Genomic DNA, 22,752 nt, shown 5'->3' with positions numbered 1-22,752 from the left:
TCTGTAAGTTCAATGTTAAGGACAGGACATACCCTGCTTCAGCGCAGTCTCGCGTCCTTCCTTCTTCCTAGGGTTAACAACCCAGACAGTCCAAGCAGGCTCCGCAACCAATCATCCAGCTTCACGTTTCTGGGGAGACATCTGTCTTTCTCCTTTCTCTGAGGAAAAACAGTCTCTGTGTGTAGTCACTTCCTGACTTTTAAAGCTCCCGTTGATTCAGGAGTCCAGCCTGATTAGCTGCAGCTGAACTAGCTTCTCTAGGTGAGATTAACTCCCTGTAGGCTGGAAAGCATACTATCTGCAACATTCCAGCCTATACAGGGACCGTGATTGTATCACACCATGTTGTTGTGAGTGCCTGTTATCCAATAATTGTATACTACTACTGTATTCAGAGGCAAGTGTCTACACCAGTGGTTTCCAGCTTTTTGTTTTGGTTAAGGAACCTATGTAAAATTCTGAGGAACCCCAACCCTCTCTAACAGCGAAGGGAAAAATCCAAATAGAAATAGCCGGTGCACAGCCAAAATAGCAAAGCTAGGACGTGGTGACCAAAAAGTTATTTATTGATTGATTACAAAACATAAAGTAGTAGTGTTGGTAATCCTCTGACATGTTTCACACTTGAAGTGCTTTATCAACAGCGAGTCTGAGATCAGATGCATTGTAAGGAATCCCAATCCTCTGTAATAGCGCGTCTGACATCAGATGCATTGTAAATTCGTCTGTATTTGGTACAATTTTAAAATGACCTGAACATTACAGGGAACCCTTTAGCGATGCCCGGGGAACCCAACCCTGGTTGAAAAACACTGGTCTACACATTCATCATATTCTTAAGCCCTTGTCGATCCACTGCTGGATGAAGTCCTCCCCAACATGTATGTTCCCAACGTCTTAAGTCCACATGTAGCCCAGTGTTGAAAATCAAAAACAATTTACCTTGTAACTGCACCGAGCCTATGTACAGGGAGAAATCACAGCTGACCTTATATCTTCTATGTGGAGCCTGCATGAATGGTGCATCCCCGCAAGACTAGTCTGTCTGGTCCCTTGGCTCCGTGATCTGCAAGGCAGCTTGCATGCACCACACTTGCTATGAGAAATAAATCAGCTGATGGATGTCCGTGACATATACTCACGATATTCAAGGTAGGGGAAAAACTTCTGATCCGAAAATGCCCAAATGGTAAAGAACAAGGAGAGAGCACTGCACAACAAAGAGGCTGGGCTGGAGGAAGGTCAAAAATAACAATTATTTATTAGGCAGAAGAGCCAAACTACTCACAAACTAAGAGAATACTCTGACGCGTTTCCCGCCTCTACAGCGCTTTATCAGAGAGTGACTCCGGTTCAGAATGCAATCCTATTTGTAGTAGCCTCCCAGTGAAAAGGTGCATCATCCCCATCCCACAATCAAGTGCTCCTAATCAGACCAGGTGAGAGTATGCAGAGGATGGCCACTGTTTAATATAGCATAGTGTTTTACATCTATAATAGAACCGTCGCGTGTAAGTGACTGTGCATTACTGGTGTTTATCATTACATCAGTTGGTGTCATTTTGACCGGCTTATTCTAAGAGAGTAGTGGTACTGGTGGCGTCTATATATGGAAATGTTTGATTTTGTGTGTTTATGGCACTCCTCTGGGTAGATTGCCCCCATGGTGATTTTGGTGATTCCTATTGGCCATCCTCTGCATACTCTCACCTGGTCTGATTAGGAGCACTTGATTGTGGGATGGGGATGATGCACCTTTTCACTGGGAGCCTACTACAAATAGGATTGCATTCTGAACCGGAGTCACTCTCTGATAAAGCGCTGTAGAGGAGGAAACGCGTCAGAGGATTCGCTTTGTTTGTGAGTAGCTTGGCTCTTGTGCCTAATAAATAATTGTTATTTTTTACCTGCCCCCAGCCCGGCCTATTTCTGTGCAATGCTCTCTCCTTGTTCTTTACCATTTGACTATGTAATTAGTGTGAGAGGGTTGAGTGCGAGGCAGAGAGCTCCAGGACTCTGACCGCCCCTGCTCCCAATGACGTGTGAGTTTGTGTGGGTGTTAGTCACAGATCCACACACAAACGCACACTGTCACATACAGAGCTGCCGGGGGATGGAGTTGCTAGAACAGCTGCCCCCACCACTCAACAAAAACCTGGCTCCTAAAAACTATAGCTGGGTCCTAAGTGGAAAAAAAAGTGCACACACTAACACACACACCACTTTGCACAATTCAGGCTTAGGGGGTGTCGCTACGTGCGAGACTTGTATATTTCTCTATGGAGGGTAGCACGGTACTGGCGGCGATATAGCGCGTTAACGCTGCTGCATTTTGGTGAGAAGTAAATTTCTCTCTTCAGGCTGCAGCCGCGTGACGTCAGCGTCACGTGAGCTGGTTCAGCCAATGTGGGCGAACCAGCTTCGTGACACGTTCGCCACGCCCCCGCATCGCCTCCGATCGCCTCCCCCAATCGCCTGCAGCCAAGTGCACAATCGCTGGGGCTGCAGGAGTGCGCATGGCAGTGCGCGGCCGCTCCGCCACCGTGTGCGCAGCCGTAGGCATGCACACAACCCTATATTTTTGGAAATAATACCTTTACCGGCTATCAGAAGTTTTACTACCTCTGTCAATTAGACAGATTTTAATAAACAATTAAAATATATATTACGCTCTGCTCCCGCTAAACCTGGTAAATTTAGCAGCCGAGCTGATCCGTCATACAGGCTGGCGTAGGACTATCAATAGGGGGTTTCAGAGGTGTAGCAAGAACAGATGGCACCGTCATTCTACCAGTGGATCCTTTGCCTACAAGCATGCGGAGGTCGGGATTAGTGCATGCCCCCTACAATGGCAACACCGTTCTAACACAAGTTTACCAGAGGAGTCTTAACCCTTGCGCTGCCAGTTGCTTAGTATTGAGTTTGCTCTAAATCTGTTTTTGTGGCTATTCCTGCTTTATGAATGGGCTTGCAGGCCTATGTATGTATGTATGTATGTATGTATGTATGTATGTATGTATGTATGTATGTCTTTATTTGTATAGCGCCATTAATGTACATAGCGCTTCACAGAAGTAATCGTTACAATCATATAAATAACACATATAAATGCCTTTAACCCCATCCCTGTCCAACGTGCATTGATGCATTTTTGTTGCCATGTGGTAAGCAATTATGCCAACAACTTTTAACCCTTTCTTGTGTCACAAATCATCCGTAGAAATAGAATGTGTGAAAATATGGTTCAATAGCAAAATCTGTGTAAAGACTAAGGTAGTGCATTCAGCAAATAACATGACTTCAAAGGCCTGCTTGCATACAGGAGTCAAAATAATCCCCCAGAAGTGTTTGTATAATGCAGGAAACAGTGAAAGCCATTACTTCCGGCATACAGTATGAAAACATATTTACCCTCAAATGATATTACTAGTAATATATCAGCTTAACTGCTTGGTATGGGCCAATGTTTACCAAGCGGTGAGATGCTAGAACAGACCATTGGCCCATTTTCTTGAATGGGCTATAAGGCGATTTAAGGATTAGCGCTGCTTAGTAAATATGGCCCATGATGCCGTGTTTTGGGCTAACACAGGAAGTCCAAGTCGGCAGGGATGCATGTGGGCATTACTTCATGGTCGGGTGATCTGTGATGTCAAGGGTATGGATGCAATAATGTCACCGGGGTGTGATCACACTTGTAAATGGGTGACCCCCCCCCCATCATGTCACAGAGCAAGGTCATCATGTCAACACACGGGAGATGGTGCGACGTCAGGAGGTAATGTAGCCTTTGAGATCATCTCTTCTTGCAAACACGAGGTATTCAGCCTCAGGAAAGTGGCAGCATACAACAGAAAACAGGAAGCCTTCTTCAAAACAATGGATGGGAAACACTGGGAATGAGAGCTGATGTTGTTCATGATCTTTCCAGAGCGCGCACAGCACAGCTTCAGATGTGACCTTGATGTTACTCTGAGAATGAAGAGAATTCTTCTTTTCCCAATAGGAACCCATTGTAACATGGGAAGATTGCATCAACATGTTCTTGCACAGGATTCCAGCCCAGAGGGAACTGGTGACCCGTAACTGTTTTGTTTATGGGAGCCTGACCCAAAATGCCACATTACCACAGAATTTATATGCAAATTTGTTTAGTTTGCGGCTGCTCATTTGAATTCTGTCCTCGGAAAACACCAAGCTCCATGGTTTGTGTAACAACTATGGATGCAGGAATGAGCGGTTACAATTGTATAACATGCTCTCGCTCTCTCTGGTTGAGGTTATGTTAGGTTTACTTTGTGCTTTATTACAAGGGTTCTTTACAGATGGATGCTTGGAAGTCCTAGTAATAGTATGGTAACCTCCTTTGTTGCCCAAATACTCAGTTTGGCTGCATCAAAAATCACCATGCCGAGATCCCATTTTAAATATGGCTGCTTCCTTTTAAATGGATCTACTCCCCCCCACCCCCCCATTTTAATTTTTTTTTAAATGTGGTGGTTATTGTATTTTTATTGAGGAGAAAAATAGGATGACTGAAATGTAATTACACGTCACTGCAGGTTTCTGCTCTTCCGAAGCGTCGCTGTTCCATGCCACGTTTATTTTGAGCAGAAGTCCACTTTGCTTACTGTTTTGGGTTTTGTATTTTCTACCTAAACCAGGAGTTTCCTCTGAGCTAACCTGCGGTCCCCCCTACTTCCAGGGACCCCTTGACGTCATGATCACCTAGCAGGTGCCAGAGCAAAAAAAGCAGGTTTATGGTTCTTCGGTCCGGCTCGTTCCGGTGGGCAACCCAAAGTTGCAAGTCATTAGGAGACACCGCAATATCCTCTCGGCAATTTTCAGTAATTGTTTCCTAGGCCCAGGATATGTTTGATAGCCCTAAAAGCTTAAGTGCACAAATAATTATAATAAATGTAGCACCGGGGACCCCAACCTGTGGTACACAAGGTCTCTCAAAGTGGTGCCCGCAATCCTGGCTGTTCTGTTGGGAGGACAACAGCAAAGCTAAAACACGCTTCATATTTACATAGTAAGGGTACATTGTAAACCGAAATTGCGATACTAAAATTAGGAAGGAAAGGTAGATTGTGCCATGAGAAGAATAAATCCGATGTACTGCGGTACAGGACCTTCCATCTTTGCAGTGCATGTCAATTGAAACGTTGGAGATCTCCCCTGAGATAGTGTATTCACCTCTTGGGAAGGTGGTGCACCGACTATGCTTTAGTTATGGGCTGGTAGGGGGCTCGTACCAAACTCGGGTAAGAATGCAGCATCAGTTCCAATAATTCTGTGCGGTGATCTTAAAGCCGCAGTCCAACCCCTCTTATTGTGTGGATTGTATTGATGAACATATTAAGTTGCCGATCGATCCATTCTCGGTGGTTCACTAAATGGCTGTCAGTGCAGCAGAAGAGGACCAAAGATGCAAAGTTCTGTGGGGAAGACCATGTGACCAGGCAGTCACTAGATACAATTGCTGCACTGCTAGAGAGACGGCAGGGCTCAAAAAGGGGTGTGCCAGAGCCTGTTTCAGAAGAGGAAGGGGATGTGACTTTGTAAATGGTTGCTATAGAAACAAAAAATGCTTGTTACATGATAATACATTAAAAATGTCATTCAGAGTTGTTAAAAAAAATGCTACAAGTATTTTCTCACAGTACAGAATTGATTTATTTAAAAAACACATGTAGAATATTGCTTGGTCTGCAGCTTTAAGGAGCTTTCTGGTGAACAGAGGCATTTAGGGCACCCTTCAGAAATCAAAGTGACTCCTTCTTCTTTTTGAGCCCCAAGGCATTAGGATTGCAGAGTGCGCTGAATGCTATTCACGTCTCCTGACTTGACCAATGTCACAAGGTTCTGGAATGGTGTCTCGCTTCCGGGCTTCGCACTTCAAAAAGCAAACATTTACAACATGTTAAAACATGATCATTTTATGGGTTTTCTTACATTTAATTTTTTTTTACTGTTATTGTGCCAACTGAAAGATTCCCCCCTTCTAAGACCAATGTCCTAACAAGGCCTCTCTCGGGGACTGATGTGGTGTAATGATCCCCCGCTGTGTTGGTCGTTCACATTCTCGGCCATGCAATAAAACTGTAGGCTAGTAACTGTGCAGAAGGCTTTTTTTTATATATTGCACCCGCAAATGGAGCAGAGGCTGGTATTAAAATATCATTTGCAACAGATATATCATTTTGGAGGCAGGGTAGCTGATCCAGTTAAGTGGGCTAAACATGGTCATGAACAGAGCTTCTAAACAAGGCAATGCAGACTCCGTGCTTTTATACGTGGCAAATATCGATCTGTCCCTTCTTAGCTGAAAGTCACATCCGAGTGGTATATGTGCTCGTTCTCTAAATGCACCTGGTGATGTGCTGTCCGGAGGTGAAACACCAGCTTCTGAAATCCCGCTGGTGAATAGCTAAAGCAGCACTTTCCCTGACCTACCTGCAGAGTGTGTGTGTGTGTGTGTGTGTGTATATTTCATGAACTGAGCACCTCTCTCTGTTTTATACCAGGGGTGCACAAAGTTTTTTGCGTGCGACCCCATGCCTGGGAGCCCCAGCTTTCGCGCCCCCCCCCCCTCGGTAAGAACCTGATGTCAAATGACGTCGCTGGTCACGTGACCTCACCACATCATTTGCCGCGTGTTGTCATGGCGACGCATCACGTCACATGACCCCGAGGCGTCATATGGCACCACGTTGTTATGGCGACGCGTCGCCGAAGACCCAGCTTGCAGCAGGTAAGTGATGTTACAGAGGCCTCACGCCTCCCCCCGCATTTAATTTAAATGCCGTGGGGAAGGGCGCTGGGCCTCTGTAACCGCCGCGCCCCCCCCCCCTGCAAATCTCGCGCCCCCCAATTTGCGCACCACTAGTTTATACCACCGAGAGCTTCCCAGAGCGGACGCTCTTAGGATCGATCAAGTAAAAATGACCGCCTGCCCGCCATGGTGTCCGCTAACAATAAACATATCGGGTCAGTTTGTTTGTGGTCCGTTTCCTGAATCGGGTACCTCCTGGGGGTAAAACCGGTGCTTGTTGAAAAATGATTAGAGCAGGAAATGTCGCTTTCTTTGGGGGTTTTCTTTTGCGTGACATACGCAAAGAAAACGGCAAGAAAACGTCTTTTCTTTTCCAGCCAATCGATCCTCTGCCTCAGGGGTTGGCAAGTCCGGTCCTCAAGGGCTACCAACGGGTCAGGTTTTAAGGATCCCCCTGCTTCAGCACAAGCTCAGTCAAAGACTGACTGAGCCACCTGTGCTGAAGCAGAGAGATCCTGAAAACCTGACCTGTTGGTGGCCCGTGAGGACTGGAGTGGGCCGCCCTTGCTCTACCTGCACCCAGAGTCTGATGGTCTCCCGGATTTGTCACGAAGCAAATGTTCCCCGAGGAATGCATTCCTTGTGTCACAAACTCCCGCGTGTAGTAATACGCCCTGCAAGAGAAATGAAACGTGCCAATCACTGGAATTATACGTAATATTATAGAAACTAACATTTTGGCTGCTTAATTATTAAAGTAGCATGCTCCCCAAAAGCAGAGGAATAACACGACCTGTTTATGTTGTGTTTCTTCCTTTCCATGGATTATAATATTGTTTTTGAATCTTTTATCACTGGTATTGGCTGTAACTTGGGGTAACTTTTCAATTGCTTTAACCGCTTGAGTGCCGGAGGGGCCGCAGCAGATGGCGGTAACGGGACCGCTCGCGAGACCGCAGCGTCACTGATTACCGAAAGGGGGGTGGGGAGGGAAATACCCTTTCGCTGCGTGCCAGATTGTGCAGCGTGGAACGCTGCCACGACGTGATCCCTGGAGTTCCAGATCTCATGACGTAGTAGCTACGTCATGGGGCACTTGAAGGGTTAAAGTGTCAATCCATATATATATAATATACGCATACCGGGCCGGCCAGACTGGAAGATTAAAAATAGCCACATGGTCAGGACTCGTCCCAGCGGCCAATAGAAAAGCCGCATTGTTTTGAATTTGTGACCCTCCCAGCCATGTCTTTAGTCCGGCGCCCAAATTGTTTGTTTGAGGAGGGTTCTCAAAACTGGCGCAAAAAACCCTATACAAGTCTCAGGAACCGCTCTCCTTTAATGTGTGTGCAAGGCCGGGGCCATTTCACTTTCTCTGGGAGGCACGTTTCCCGCAAATGGTATCTCCAGAACGCAACTGCAGAATTGTGTGTTTTGTTTTAAAAGGGTAGTATTGCTAAATACAGCGGCAACACAAATGTTCCAAGGGTAAAAATAAGCCGTTATGGGGTGAAGAGTAGATTACTGCCCACTAAACCTTTCCAAACACATAGAAACCCCTCAACCTGAAGACCGACTCCTGGGTTTCTTCATTTCACTTGATCACCTCTTAACGCCCGAAGCTTTGCAGGTTTTGCTTCCTTGTCTCTGTAAGAACGGGTTGTGTTGGAGATACTCGGCATCAACATATGCCGCAGGAAATATAAAATGAATCTGACTGCGTATATATTCAAGGCCTTATTTACTGAGCTGTGCTACTCCATAAAACCCCTTCCAGTGCCACCAGATACCTCATGGCCCATTACCTCGAATGGGCCTGTCTTGCGCAGTAGCACCACTTGGTAGATATTGCCCGCAGTGCCCATATAACCCTTTTTGCAATGCTGACGTTGCTGGCCTCTGTGACTGTGAAAGAGGTGGATCGTGCTGCCAGATTCCATGCTGAAGTGTCTGTAATCTTTGTTGTTCCCTTTCCTGCAGCACACTTCCCTGGATGGGTACTCCGAGCCCCAAGTCCCGCCTACGAAGTCCGGCAGCAGGCAGAGCCTCCCCCGATGCCGGAATTCTACAGCGTCCACCACCGACGAACAGCCCCACGTCGGAAACTATCGCCTGCTAAAAACCATCGGGAAAGGGAACTTTGCCAAGGTGAAACTGGCCAGACATGTCCTCACTGGGAGAGAGGTAAGTTCCTGTAGGTGGCTGACGTTGGGCAGAATAATTCTGAGAACATTAAAAATTGTCAATAGACAAAAATAGAACTTGCTATATATATAAAGGGATGGTATCTAAAGCTTCTGCTTGCTACGTTTTTTTACTTTTAGTTAGAAATCTTATTTTACCAGGAAGAAATAGTGAGTTCCCTCTCGTATTCAAGTATGTCCTGGGTAGAAAATAATAAGTGGACAACATTCCAATTTGCAGACCTGTTTAAAGTAGGAAACGGCTGAAGTTTTGTAAGAACTTCGAAGGAGGCGGTTTGGAGAGACTCAGGTACATTGATCCAGAAGGGGGGTGTTCGGTAAGAAGGAAGAGTGACTGGATTCGTTACAGAGTCTTGGAACCATAAGCAGGATTCTGGAGGTGGATCTAAGGAGATAAGTGCTGTGTACTGTAGGGGTGAGAAGCCTCCTTAGATAATTGGGTAACTTGTCTAGAAAATATTTGGAGGAAAGACAAGAAAACTGTACGTTGCGCCTGGACTCAAGGGACAGCCAACCTAGTCTAATATACACCACACGGGTGAGTGTTGAAGCTGTATAATGAAACAAAATGGCATATTGAGTTGTAAAAGATGTCAGGTTTGGGGTGCTATACCATATACCATATACTATATCCCCATATGTGTGTGGTACAGCACATCAAATTCACCTTGGCAAACCTGACACTCTTTACAACTCAATATGCCATTTTGTCTTATGCAACGTCAACACCCATATTCCAGACTGGGCCGGCAGCGTACCGTAAAGCATGTTTTGCAGGCTTTTCTGGCAGTGAAGGAGTTAAATGTGTATGTAACGCTCCCTGCCCGCATCCTAGGGAGATTACATCATTGCACAATGTTTGGCTACTCTGCATGTGTTACCTTGCCTCAGGGCGCTGACTTTAGGCGGCTGGGCGATGAGGTAGCAAGGATGTCCACTTATGGGCACCAGAAACTTTTGTAATACCACAGTACTTTTATTCTGGTTCCCAGGCACGGCGACTGTTCACATTCAAACTATAGACGCTTTACATCTTTTTAACAAACATACAGGATTTCTGTTGCTTCCATTAGTGCCCACACTTAACTCTTATGTCGGACCTGCCCCCCCCCCCCCCCCCTATTACTGGCGGCTCCTAAGGAGTTTACATCGTTGGGCAACGGTTGACTACACGCCATGGATTTTCTTGACTCTGCGTGCTGGAATCAGGTGGCCGAGGTAGCAAAGGTGTATAAAAATGGACGCCAGGAACTCTTGTAGTTCAAGTGTGATTTATTCATGTCCCCAAGCACATGGACCGCTCATGTACAATACAGGGCAACGTTGCAAAAATGTGTATCAGACATACATGAATATGGTTCATCCATTAGAACCCACTCTTAACACTCGAAAGGAGGTACATTTAATTAGATGCTCTACATAGATGTGGGCCACCCCCCCCCCCTTGTTGCTTTGGGATTATCATTTGTATTAATCCATTTGTCTAGACCCCTATGGGAATTTGGTGGGTCTTTCCTACGTGACCCAGTACCTTTTTGGCCTGTATGAGAACTGCCTTTTCCATTCAGACTGATGAGGAATATTAGTGCAAATCTGTGGTTAGAGCTGATCCGCTGACACCCGGGAGCCCTCTTTCCTGAGACCCTCTGTGGCGTGTCATATTCCTTTTCCTTAAATATTCAGGACTCCATTCCTTCTGTTAGGGACAGAACTCTTTTAATGTAGGATCCCTATCTACAACATAATAAACAGGGGGGCCTGGTCGATGCTATTACTTTATAGACATTAACTATCTACTCCTCTGGCTCCTCTCCTCTGGGCCTCCAGGAACCTAAACTTCTTGAACCTTCCTCTCCTTAGGTACTCTCTGTAATGTCATGATCCTAATGGCAAAACAGGGTGGGGCCCCGGTACACACTAACCCTTTTAGAGGGGCCAGGGGAATGTTACACTTCAGTGCCATCTTCTGTATTAATCAGGGTTACCTGGGCCCCTATGTGAAAACCAGGGGGTCCTTTACGATTGGTAACAAGACCGTTAGTCTGCTTGGGAATTGCCACTTCCATACCGACTGATGAGGAATATGAATGCGGACCTGCGGTTAGAGCCGGTCCACTGACACCGAGGAGTCCTGTTTGGTCAGGCTCTCTGTGGCATGCTGCTTTCATATCTTTCTGATCTTTAGAACTCCTTCTGCTTTCATCTGGGATCCTAACTCCGGGGCACTGTCCCTATCTTCCATACAACAAAATAAAAGGGGCCTATTCTGGATTATTACTTTAGGAACATCTTTATCTCTTCTGCCGGAGGTTCCCCTTCTCTTGTCCTCCCGGGAACCAAAACCCTTTCCAACCTTTCCCTTCTCTATATACTCTCCATGATGTCATGATCCCATCGCAACACAGGGTGGGGCCCGATACACTCCAACCCTCTAGTAACCAGGGTTGCCAACACTCCGGGTTTGACCCGGAGACTACGGGTTTTGACCATGTGGACTCCAGGTTTACCTAATAAACCTCCGGGCGGCGGCATCTCCCAACGTCCACTGAGTCCTCCTGGCATCTTCCCCTGCAAGTAACTCCTGTTAATATGGCCGCTCGGCGTCAAATGGCGCCGTGTTGCCATGTCAATGGGAACGCGCCATGTCATGGCAACGGGCGTCACGTATGCTTTGACAACGGGACGCTACGTGGCATTGCGTTGCCATGACCCCTCTGCGCCATAAGGCGCCCATTATCATGGCAACTTGACGCCGTGATGTCACTTAGTGTCCCGTTGTCATGGCAACGCGAGCCATGTGACGCCGCGCGGCGTTATTGGCGGGTTGCAGCAGGAGATGCCGGGAGGCTGTTGGAACGATGCCAGGGAGACGCTGCCGTCGAAGGTAAGCGCGGCATTTAAAAATGTCTCCGGGTTGGCCTGCAGTAGAAGGTGGTAACCCTGCTGGTAACCCCGTAGGAGGGGTGGGGGTTACATGTACATGTAGGGGGGCTGTGATAATCAAGCACAGAGCAAATAACCAACTCAAGGACCTTTGTTGTCTTCATTGCATATGCCCAGGATTTTGTCACTTTTCTATTACCTACTATAATAAACCTATTGTGTGTTTGGTTTGTAGCAATACAAAAAATTGGGTCAAAAATTCATTCTGAAAAAAAAAAAAAAAAAGTATTGCTTAGATGTGTGTCCAACACAACAATTGTCAAAAGGTAACGAGCTGAAGCTTTAGGGAAAGTCTCTTTTTAAAAAGTGGTACGCTTAGTATAATCTTAAGCATATTACCTAGATATCTGTCGTTATGTTTACTTAGCAGTGTTATTTCATAAGACACATTAGGGCCGTTCTATACTGTGTGCGGCCGTGCGCGCGCGTGTGCCGCATGCTTTTCGTGTGTATGCTGTGAGGGAAGGTACTGTGTGTGTGTGTGTGTGTGTGTGTGTGTGTATGTGTGTGTGTGTGGAGATTGTGAGTTATGTATTAAATAATATTTTAAAAATAAAAAAAGTTGTAATAAAAATAATTTTTATTTATTTAACTTTGAGACACATACACATACACACACATACACACACATACACACACATACACACACATATACATACACATACACACACATATACATACACATACACACACATACATACACATACACACACATATACATACACATACACACACATATACATACACATACACACACATGCATACATTACAGCGCCGGTAGCGGTGCGAAATCATTAATTTCCTCATCTTCTCCCTCGTCGGTCCGCTCCAAGCTTCCTGCCGTGCGCCCGCGCGGCCCTATTATAGAATGGCTGGCTATCCTCAGCCAACTAAAACTGCCGCGCCCGCACGGCGTAGCGCACGCCCGCACTATAGAACCAACCTTGGTGAATGGGCCATTTGCAGTCTTCCAGCGCCATAACCTGCCTTATAACATAGCACCACTTAGTAATGAGGTCATATATGCCACATGCTGATGTCTTATATTATTTTTTATATTTATTTAATTCACTTTTTGCCCTTTTTTTTGTTGCGATTTTATTGAAATGATTTGTTTCAACTTGCAGGTGGCAGTGAAAATAATTGATAAAACCCAGCTGAACCCTACCAGCCTACAAAAGGTAAGATGGAAGCAGTGACCTCTCCTTGTCTTATTGAAGCTCTCTCTTTCCGGTGTGTGTGTGTGTGTTGTACAGCGCTTGTATGCGCGGATAGGATGAGCCGGCTTGTTCGGTGTTTTTGTGCATGTACATTAACACTATCCGGCATCGGGTTGCTTCTTGCTGCCAGCAGTTAGGGGCTCCAGACAGAAGAGGCATTATATTCACCATCGCCTGCCCAGGTCAGCGTAACCCGGAGACTGGCACGCACTGCTATTTAAGGGTTGTGCAGAGCAGGTACCATTTAATACCATTCGTGCCGGAGCGGGCTACCATGAAAAGGATTAAAATGGTCAGATGTGACCATGATCCTACTAACGTATGTATTAAAGGTGCAGCTCCCCCCCACTCCCAAAATAAAACCTTACACTTGTGTAGGTTGATATTAAAAATCACTCACGGGAGCTGATACCATCCACCTAGCACCCCGCCCCCTCCTTCAACCCTCACCCCCATTAAAATAATAATACTTGACTATAAAAACATAGCTGCCAGTACCCCTGGTTTGTCCCAGGTTGCTGATGACTTCAGGCGTGCCTTAATGAGCAAGCTCAGGTGGGGATTTGAGAACATCGTGGTATAAATAATCGATCGTTTTTTTTTAGCATTGTTTTCTGTGTGACCCGGAGTACACAGGAGTTTATGAATCATCAGTCTTCTTCTTCTTCTTCTTTCGGTCTTCTCTCGACTCTGGATTGTCTCCTATTATTATCTGTCAACAAAAATGTCGGCTCCGGGGGAATATGACCTTTTCATACAAATTCCCCCTTGGAAAATACTTTTTACTGCATGATGTTTTCTTGTAAAGTCATAATTGTTTTTTTTTTCCAAAAATGTAATTTTCATTTCCAGCTCTAAGACCCATCGCACCTTTTAATAACCATTTAATAATCATTTTTACTTCCCTTTGTGTGGCCTCATTTTACGATCTAATGAACGTTTCTGAATGAAACCCTCTTAATCAACATGTAATGATACTGCTGCGGCAGAGTTTATTCGAGCATTTGCCCGTTCTCTGCCGCAGCAGTAGCCTGGCGCACGCCCGAGAGTGACGGGCGCGCGCCGAAGCAGCGGAAGAGCGCCCTCCGATCGGGGCGCTCTCCCTACCGCTGCCGGGTCCGCTGGGTCCCCCGGAACCCCCTGCCGCTGTCCCGCGATCGCGGGACACCAGGGCTCCCTCGGGGAGCCCCTGGACACGCGTGCAGGGGGCGCACGCTCCCGAAGACGCGTGACCGCGCGTCTATGACGCGCGGCACGCCGAGGGGCGGCCACTAGCAAGCCGGGAGATTTCCCGGCTTGCGGTACTGACCACACTCGAATAAAGTGTGTCGGTACTGTAACATTGGAAGATTACACCTGTCCTCCTTTTAAATTGGTTCCATGTACCAATCCCTTACGTTGTCCTCTGATTTGTGTGTGGGGGGGGGGGGGCGAGGAAGGAATGTCTGACCCAATGGACCATCCATTGGTGGTTGTATGTGGTGAAACATTATTATTGAAGATAAAGGCAAGTTAGCAGGAGCGGGATTCCAGACTTCATAAGAATGTGATCTCATAGCGCACGGTTATTGATTTAGCCTGTCAGCAATATTTGTACTTCCCAGGAAGAAACGTAATTGTCCAATGTCCCGGTTCCTCCACATTCAAGCCATATGAGTGCTGGGGGATGGATTAGAGAGCGCAATGCAGACGGCTACTTTGAAGATATTTTTTTTTTTTTTGCTTGCGCAGTCTTTTTTTCCCTTCTATTTTTAGTCTAAAAACAGATGTAGTAGTTTAGTCTCGGTCTCCCAGACACACGGAGTCTGTTTCTATAGAACAGAGACCACATCGGATTCCAAAACGTAGTTCTAAATATAGAAATGCTTTCTCTGGCACTCAAGTCGTGAACTGTTCAAAAGAGCCTTCTTTGTTTCTGGAAGTCTTTACATCAAAAAAGGTTGTGTACCTATACTACACTGCCCCCCACACTCACGTACACCGCCCCTTACACTCATGTACACCGCCCCCCACACCCACGTACACCGCCCCTTACACTCACGTACACTGCCTCCCTCACTCGCGTACACCGCCTCCCACACTCGCGTACACCGCCCCCACACTCGTACACTCCCTAGCACTCACGTACACACCCTCACACTCACGTACCCCCCCACACTCACTTACACCCCCCACTTACGTACCCCCCTCCCCTCACTGGTGTGTACACACCCCACACCTCACGTACACACACCCCGCAACTCGCGTACAAACCCCTCCCCCCGCACCTTACGTACACCCCCCCTGCACCTCATGTACACCCCCCCCCGCACATCACACATACTACAAACCCTGCACTACATACACCAGACCACACGCATACTACACACACACCACACACCACACACGCATACTACACACCACACGCATACTACACACACCACACACGCATACCACACACACCACACACAACCGCACACCATACATACACAATCACACACTACACATACACAATCACACACCACATACACATACATATACATACCACACACCATAGACATACACATACCACACCATCCACGCACATACATACACACACATACACCCACACACATATACAAAAGTAGAGGCAAGGACAGGCGCTCCAAAGCAAACAAAATTCAACGTTTCTGCTCCAGCATGATCCTTTCTCAAGAGCAAACAAATGGGCACTAAACCAAACCACATATACCCTTATCCCCACCCAGAGACCCAACAAAACGAGCACCAAAAATGCCAGGTAAACCCCCCAGTGATGTCAGCAGAGTGATGTGAACATCTAGTGGGGCTCAAAGTGCAAATTATAGACTGGAGCAAAAGGCCCCGGACAAATTACCACAGAAACGCCCAGCAGTATGTCAAATAAGCACAAATGTGTCCCAAACTCAGTCACTAATGGCAGCATGAAACAAATACAGCAGCGATAGCTGTCAATGAAGGTTATACACAATTGTATGAAAATACAGCACTATATGGCCAGGATAATAAGCGCACACTATGGAGGGCTGTGTACATGTCACCGTTCAATGCTGTTGACTGTAGTGTTGTTTTATTTCCTGTTCTCTCTGCGCAGTGGAAGTACACAAGACCGCATACAATCGCCAGTGTAGAACCTGCGTAGAGAGTTTACCTTGACGTGTTTGCAGGCTGGAAATGTTTTGACTAGGGCCGGCTCGTAATTTTGTTGGTCTCGGAGCAGTGGGACTTTTGCAGGGTCTCTTACCTGTTCCGGCGCGGCATCTCCTTTTCCAACCCGTCGTCACGCTGTCATGGCAATGCGACACCATGTTAATGCAACGAGACTCTGCAGAAGGAGATGTCTCCGGAGAAGGTAAGAGTTACAGAGACCCCGCGCTCTCGCCCGGCAATCCGTTTCATCGGTGTGGGGAAGAGTGTTTGGCCCCTGTAACCTCGGGGCTCGGTGCGGTGGTACAGATGGCACCGACATCACGCCGGCCTGGTTAATTAAATGACTCATACGTATGAGAAGAACAAACAGAGAAAAAACATTTCAATCATTTGTCATATTGGCCGTAGCATTGTAGCATAATATATGTTGCAGTGGGTTTGGGTTTTGAGCTTGCTAAGATTGGTTGGTGACAATTAGACATAATAAAACTTCCAGACATACAAACATCCCGTGGCTCTAACCCTTTTACCCAACAAGGTCACAGTTTGGCTGGTTGAATGAATGAAGGGGGAGGGGGTTCCAGTATTCAGGCAAGTTAGAGATTCTAAACTAATAAAAGGGTCTCTTCATGTGACTAAAAGAACTGTTTTTAGTCAAGGATGGGACCAACCGTTTGAAAAACATGTGAAGTTATTACTACTAAGATTCAATTTTAATACTTTTGCGAAAATTATTTTTGGTTATATATTTCATTGTGAACTAGCCCTGTAGTTCCTGGTTTTGCAAAAATAATTATGTAAAATACGGCTTAATTGTTAGGCTGTGTCCCCGCTGGCGCTAAGCGCGCTTGGTGCTCAGCGCTTGACGCGTTCTCTTCTGCGAGTGTGAATCAGCCCGCTCACGCGGCACGTACACTCTCTCAGAAGCTCGGCGCTTGGGGAGACAAAAAATGTGAGATTGACGCGCGCTCAGCTGAGGTAAGTGCACACAGAACACAGCCACACACACACACACAAACAAACAGTCACACACTCGCACACATTACACACACAAATAGCCCTGATCCATGCCCCCCGCTCCCGCTTGCAAAATTAGGCATGACACCCTGCGCTCATGCTTTGAGAGTTGGTGACGTCACTCCTCTCAAGCATGAGCGCGGTAAGCGCCAGCGGGGACGCAGCCTTAGGAAGTGTATTCGTAGCCTTACAAACCTACTTTGTAAAGTCACTGTGATCATTGCAACATTGGTATCCAATACAGTGTATGTTATCACAATGAGGGTAAGGTGAACTCCCTGTGGATCTGTGGATGAATGGAACATTCTAAAGAGACGTTGAACCTGTTTCTCGCAATAAGGCAGCATTGCAGATCGGTCTGGCAATGAAAGGGATTGAATGGGTAAGTGGAATGACTCATGACCTCATTCTGAGCTCATCAATGTGTTATGATTGAGGGCCGTGTTGTAGGGGAACAAGCGAGCATCCGAGCAAAGCAGAGAAATCGGATTTGTATTAATTGCATAGAATTACCCAATATCTCAACATTTCTGAACCTTATAGTGTCAATGGCTTCATGCCCCTAAATGTTCATCGATTAACATTGCATTCCACTAAAGTTCAATTTAAGCTTTATAAATGGTGATGCATCATATATGTTCTAGTAAAGGATGGCATGGCAAGAGTTCTCTTCGTGCATTTGGCACCCATATTTTGCGTTAACTGTTCTATAAAAGGCTGTTAAGTCATAAATAAAAACATTACACATGTAACATTTTACATATGAAGGTGGGACTCGAACTCATGGGCAGTAACAATCGTGCGACCGACCATAGTGCTAGTGAGGAAGTGAGTAGGAGAGGCCATGTCTGCACCACAATGGTGCATCAGGGACTCCAAGGCTGCGTGCGTGTTGTGAAGGTTGATCGTACGGTAGTTACTAGGTCAGCATCAGGATGGCTGAATAATATGGTTCCTAGAGCACCCCTGTATATGTTGAGAATTAAGTCAAGGACCCCCATCCCCACCAGGAGATCCCAGCCTTTGAAAGCTGTTTTTAGCCGAAACATTGGACGTTTGGCAAAACGGATGTGTAACTATGGTGCATTAAGTCCGTATGCCCTACTCTTTCTATAACTTGGAATAATATGGTGTCTCGCAGCATGGGTAAGCAGTGAATGGGGACTCTGCCTCTGTGTATCATTCTGACATGCCCAACCATTTCAGTACTCTGCAATGAGTTTCATGCAATTCAGTACTCTGCAGTGAGTTTCATGCAATTCAGTACTCTGCAGTGAGTTTCATGCAATTCAGTACTCTGCAGTGAGTTTCATGCAATTCAGTACTCTGCAGTGAGTTTCATGCAATTCAGTACTCTGCAACGAGTTTCACGCAATTCAGTACTCTGCAACGAGTTTCATGCAATTCAGTACTCTGCAACGAGTTTCATGCAATTCAGTACTCTGCAGTGAGTTTCATGCAATTCAGTACTCTGCAGTGAGTTTCATGCAATTCAGTACTCTGCAACGAGTTTCATGCAATTCAGTATTCTGCAGTGAGTTTCATGCAATTCAGTACTCTGCAGTGAGTTTCATGCAATTCAGTACTCTGCAGTGAGTTTCATGCAATTCAGTACTCTGCAGTGAGTTTCATGCAATTCAGTACTCTGCAGTGAGTTTCATGCAATTCAGTACTCTGCAACGAGTTTCATGCAATTCAGTACTCTGCAGTGAGTTTCATGCAATTCAGTACTCTGCAATGAGTTTCATGCAATTCAGTACTCTGCAACGAGTTTCATGCAATTCAGTACTCTGCAATGAGTTTCATGCAATTCAGTACTCTGCAGTGAGTTTCATGCAATTCAGTACTCTGCAATGAGTTTCATGCAATTCAGTACTCTGCAATGAGTTTCATGCAATTCAGTACTCTGCAGTGAGTTTCATGCAATTCAGTACTCTGCAGTGAGTTTCATGCCACTTCTGCAGTGATGGGGTTTGGAAAAGACTTGATAGCCCGCAGTGATTTGCATTTGTAATTATTATTAGCCAGTAGTTGCATAATGACCACTGATTTTGTCATTATTTTTTTTAAACAAACTTCAATATTTATGTTGTTTTGATAAAATTTATTGCAATCTTCAAATAATCCAGTATTTTGCCAGTAAGATCAAGGAAAATATTCGTCTTTCTTATTTGTAATCTTTTTAAAGAAAATGTTGAAGATCCCTTTATAGCATAACAACATAACACCTGAACGGACGTGCCTGAGTCATGAGTGCTAATTGCTCTGAACCCAGATATAGCCTAATTACCGCAGCGCTCCGGAAAGTGAAAGGAAAGTGCCGTATGTTTACATTGTTCAAGAAATACAGATGTAGCAGCGGGACAGGCCGTGGGAGCAGATACCATTGTGTCTTCATTAGCCTCGTGTGAAAAAGGGGCGGGATTAACACGTTGGTGTGTAAGAACGAATGTTACATCTGTTCTAGTGTGTCCGTCCCTCAGTGAGACCTTGATTCATTTTCTGAGGAGGGACGTGTATCTGTCTGTGTGTCTGTGTGACTCTCCTTGAGGAGGCCTTCATCTAGAAGTGGATCGACAAGGGATGATGACTATGAGAGATATTTTATATATTTATACACACACACACACACACACACACACACACACACACACACACACACACACACACACACACACACACACACACACACACACACACACACACACACACGCATTATCTAAATTATATCCCTTTTTTTATCATTAGTTCTGGAATATGTGTGTGTGTGTGTGTGTGTGTGTATACAGGCATACCCCGCTTTAAGGACACTCACTTTAAGTACACCCGCGAGTAAGTACATATCGCCCAATAGTCAAACGGCAGCTCACGCATGCGCCTGTCAGCACGTCCTGAACAGCAAAGTTGAACTCTCTACCTGCACCGAAGCTGTGCACAAGCGGGAAGACTATAGAGCCTGTTACAATTGCCTTATTTACATCAGTTATGCACGTATATGATGATTGCAGTACAGTACATGCATCGATAAGTGGATAAAAGGCAGTGCTTCACTTTAAGTACATTTTCGCTTTAAATACATGCTCCGGTCCCATTGCGTACGTTAATGCGGGGTATGCCTCTACATACATAATTATTATTATTTTTTTCCACATCACAATTGAATATTTTGTAAGGTTACAAACCTCTGAAAGATGGAGTTAGCAACGTTTTATATTCTGCCTGATCAGTGCATGACATGTATCATTTAAGACCAATGCAATGTTTAGCCTGTGCAGTAGGCCTCCTATCTAATTATGTTTGGCCAGTCATGCATTTTCTACAGATTAAAATTGCACAAATGCATTTCAGATTTCTGCTGCCTTTTTTAAAAACTGCTAATAAAATGAAGGAAGTGTTTTTTAAATCCTGATAAATTATTCAGCGCTGTCTTTTGGTTCCATTAGTGAAGGAGCAGTATTGAGCTGCATGTAAAAATGGCCTATTCAAGCGCCCTGGGACTCTGTCTGCAGCACAGGCCATACTGGGAAGTGATCCTAAGTAGCCAAAGTTGTCCACTGCTAAATAATGGTATGAGACTTAAGATCAGATCTCTGCACCGTCCACATAATATATTATGGTGACTGCAGGTAGTGTAGTGTGTGTGTGTGTGTGTGTGTGTGTGTGTGTGTGTGTGTGTGTCACTGCATTAAACTAGCCGATTTAGCAGAAAGGTTGGCAAGTGCCATTAAGGTAGAAAAAGTTTATTAACCCCTTACCCCTGGCTCTATGATAGATATATATTCTATATAATTCTCTATCCGAGAGCCGGTGACAGCGATGTCTACCTATTGTGAGAGATGAAGCAAAAAAAGTGGGGGACGGGACCGAATTCAAGAAACTGCTTAGAAGCCAGGGGAAGAGATTTTGGCAGTAATTCTTGGTCACGGAAATCATATTGTTGAGTTCATTCTGAGAGCTTATTGTGTGTTGCCGGGTAAACCCCGTGGGGTAGAAATATGGAACCTGAAGGTGCACACGGCCTCTTTGACCCTCCCAGTCTGCCTATTGGATCTATAATTCTACACAATCCCGTAGTCACTAAATCTGCTGGCCGCAGCATTTTGGCCTACCCTTCGCAGTTTTGAAAACCTTTTTTTGTTTTGTCATTACCACCCTGCTGGGACACTGTTCAAAGCGCCCACTACTTTGTCAGAGACATATATACTGTGGTATGTTTTAACAAGCCTTCATGCTGTAGCACCATTTGTACCTCCTTGGTTGTTGTGGGAACGGTATACGTCCTCTCGTAGGACGCTCTGCTTTTGGCGTAATGCATATTTTATGATGGCTACAGTGAAGTGAATGATGAATGTCTTGAACTGGTTTAGAAAAAGCATTGGGGTGAAAGCTTTCCCCGGTTAATGTTTAATCCCTTCATTATGTTCCATTGGTTGAAGATTTTGTGCCTCTCTCTGCCCGGCTCCTAGGGAGCTTCCATCAGTGTCTCTATTATTTGCTAAACAGGAGGTATTACCGTATTCAGGGTGCGTTACCTTATTCAGGGTGGCGGCTTTGTGCGGCTGCGCGATGAGTAAGCAAAGATAGAAATGATGGGCGCCAGGAACTTTTGTAGCACACACACTCTATTTATGCCCCGTTTACTAGGACTCTTCTCATACATACACAATACACATTGGTTTAGGTGTCATCAGTTTCATTTGACCTGTCTGTACTCTTACCGATGGCATCCCCAGGCGCCCTCACTTAACACCTTGGGGTGGTGCGGACGTTTAACTGGATTCTACATAATTAACCTGTCCTATTCTGTATAACGTCCATTATGCTCTGTCACTTTAGGCGCCTTCTTGGGCCTTGGCTGACTCAATATAAATAGGGGATCTACACCCCACGTCTATCTCTGATCTGCCATCTCTAGATGGACTGTAAATGAGGCGTGTGTGGATCTACCTGTAGAGCTGATCCTATGGCACCCTGGGATCTTCCCCATGGGGGCTTCTGTAGCGTGCATGCCTCCTCTTCTGTGAACCACTGGGTTCACCGTGGCCAAAAACCTGGTGATTCTGTCTTGAAGGGCCACTGTCCATACCTAGAACATTCTATGCACTCGGGAACATACTTCTTAATTATATACATTGAGGCTCTTCCACTTTTGCTCCTCCAGCAACCCAACCTCTAGTACCTTCTCCTTCCTATTTATACACCCTCTGACGTCCTTGTTTCCAGGCAACACTGGGCTGGGCATCTGCTGACTCACCCCCAATCCTGTGTAATAGGAAAAGTATCACTTTATGTGGGTCCGCACCATTAATCCCATAAGGGATTGTTTTAGTTTAGTCTCCAGAAAGACCAACCGGGTGTCAGAGCTGTAAATACCTGTAATTTTAATATAATAGTTTTCTTATATGGGGCTGACGTTATACCCAGCGCTGTACATGGAATTCTG

At 45.7% G+C, this 22,752-nt stretch overlaps 1 protein-coding gene across 3 annotated transcripts in view; it reads left to right on the top strand.

Moving 5' to 3' along the window:
* The window catches only part of MARK1 (microtubule affinity regulating kinase 1), a 127,377-nt gene that overhangs the window by 39,644 nt on the left and 64,981 nt on the right, over positions 1-22,752 (top strand). For all 3 annotated transcript variants that reach the window (XM_075595571.1, XM_075595573.1, XM_075595575.1), the window contains exons 2-3: positions 8,759-8,962; positions 13,053-13,106. In XM_075595571.1, the coding sequence (XP_075451686.1) occupies positions 8,759-8,962; positions 13,053-13,106 (258 nt within the window). The remainder of the gene's footprint in view (positions 1-8,758; positions 8,963-13,052; positions 13,107-22,752) is intronic.

Source organism: Ascaphus truei, chromosome 4, assembly GCF_040206685.1.
Source record: "Ascaphus truei isolate aAscTru1 chromosome 4, aAscTru1.hap1, whole genome shotgun sequence".
NCBI lineage: Eukaryota > Metazoa > Chordata > Amphibia > Anura > Ascaphidae > Ascaphus > Ascaphus truei.
The sequence above is the reverse complement of the archived record's forward strand: the minus strand, read 5'-3'. Positions and strand labels throughout refer to the sequence as shown.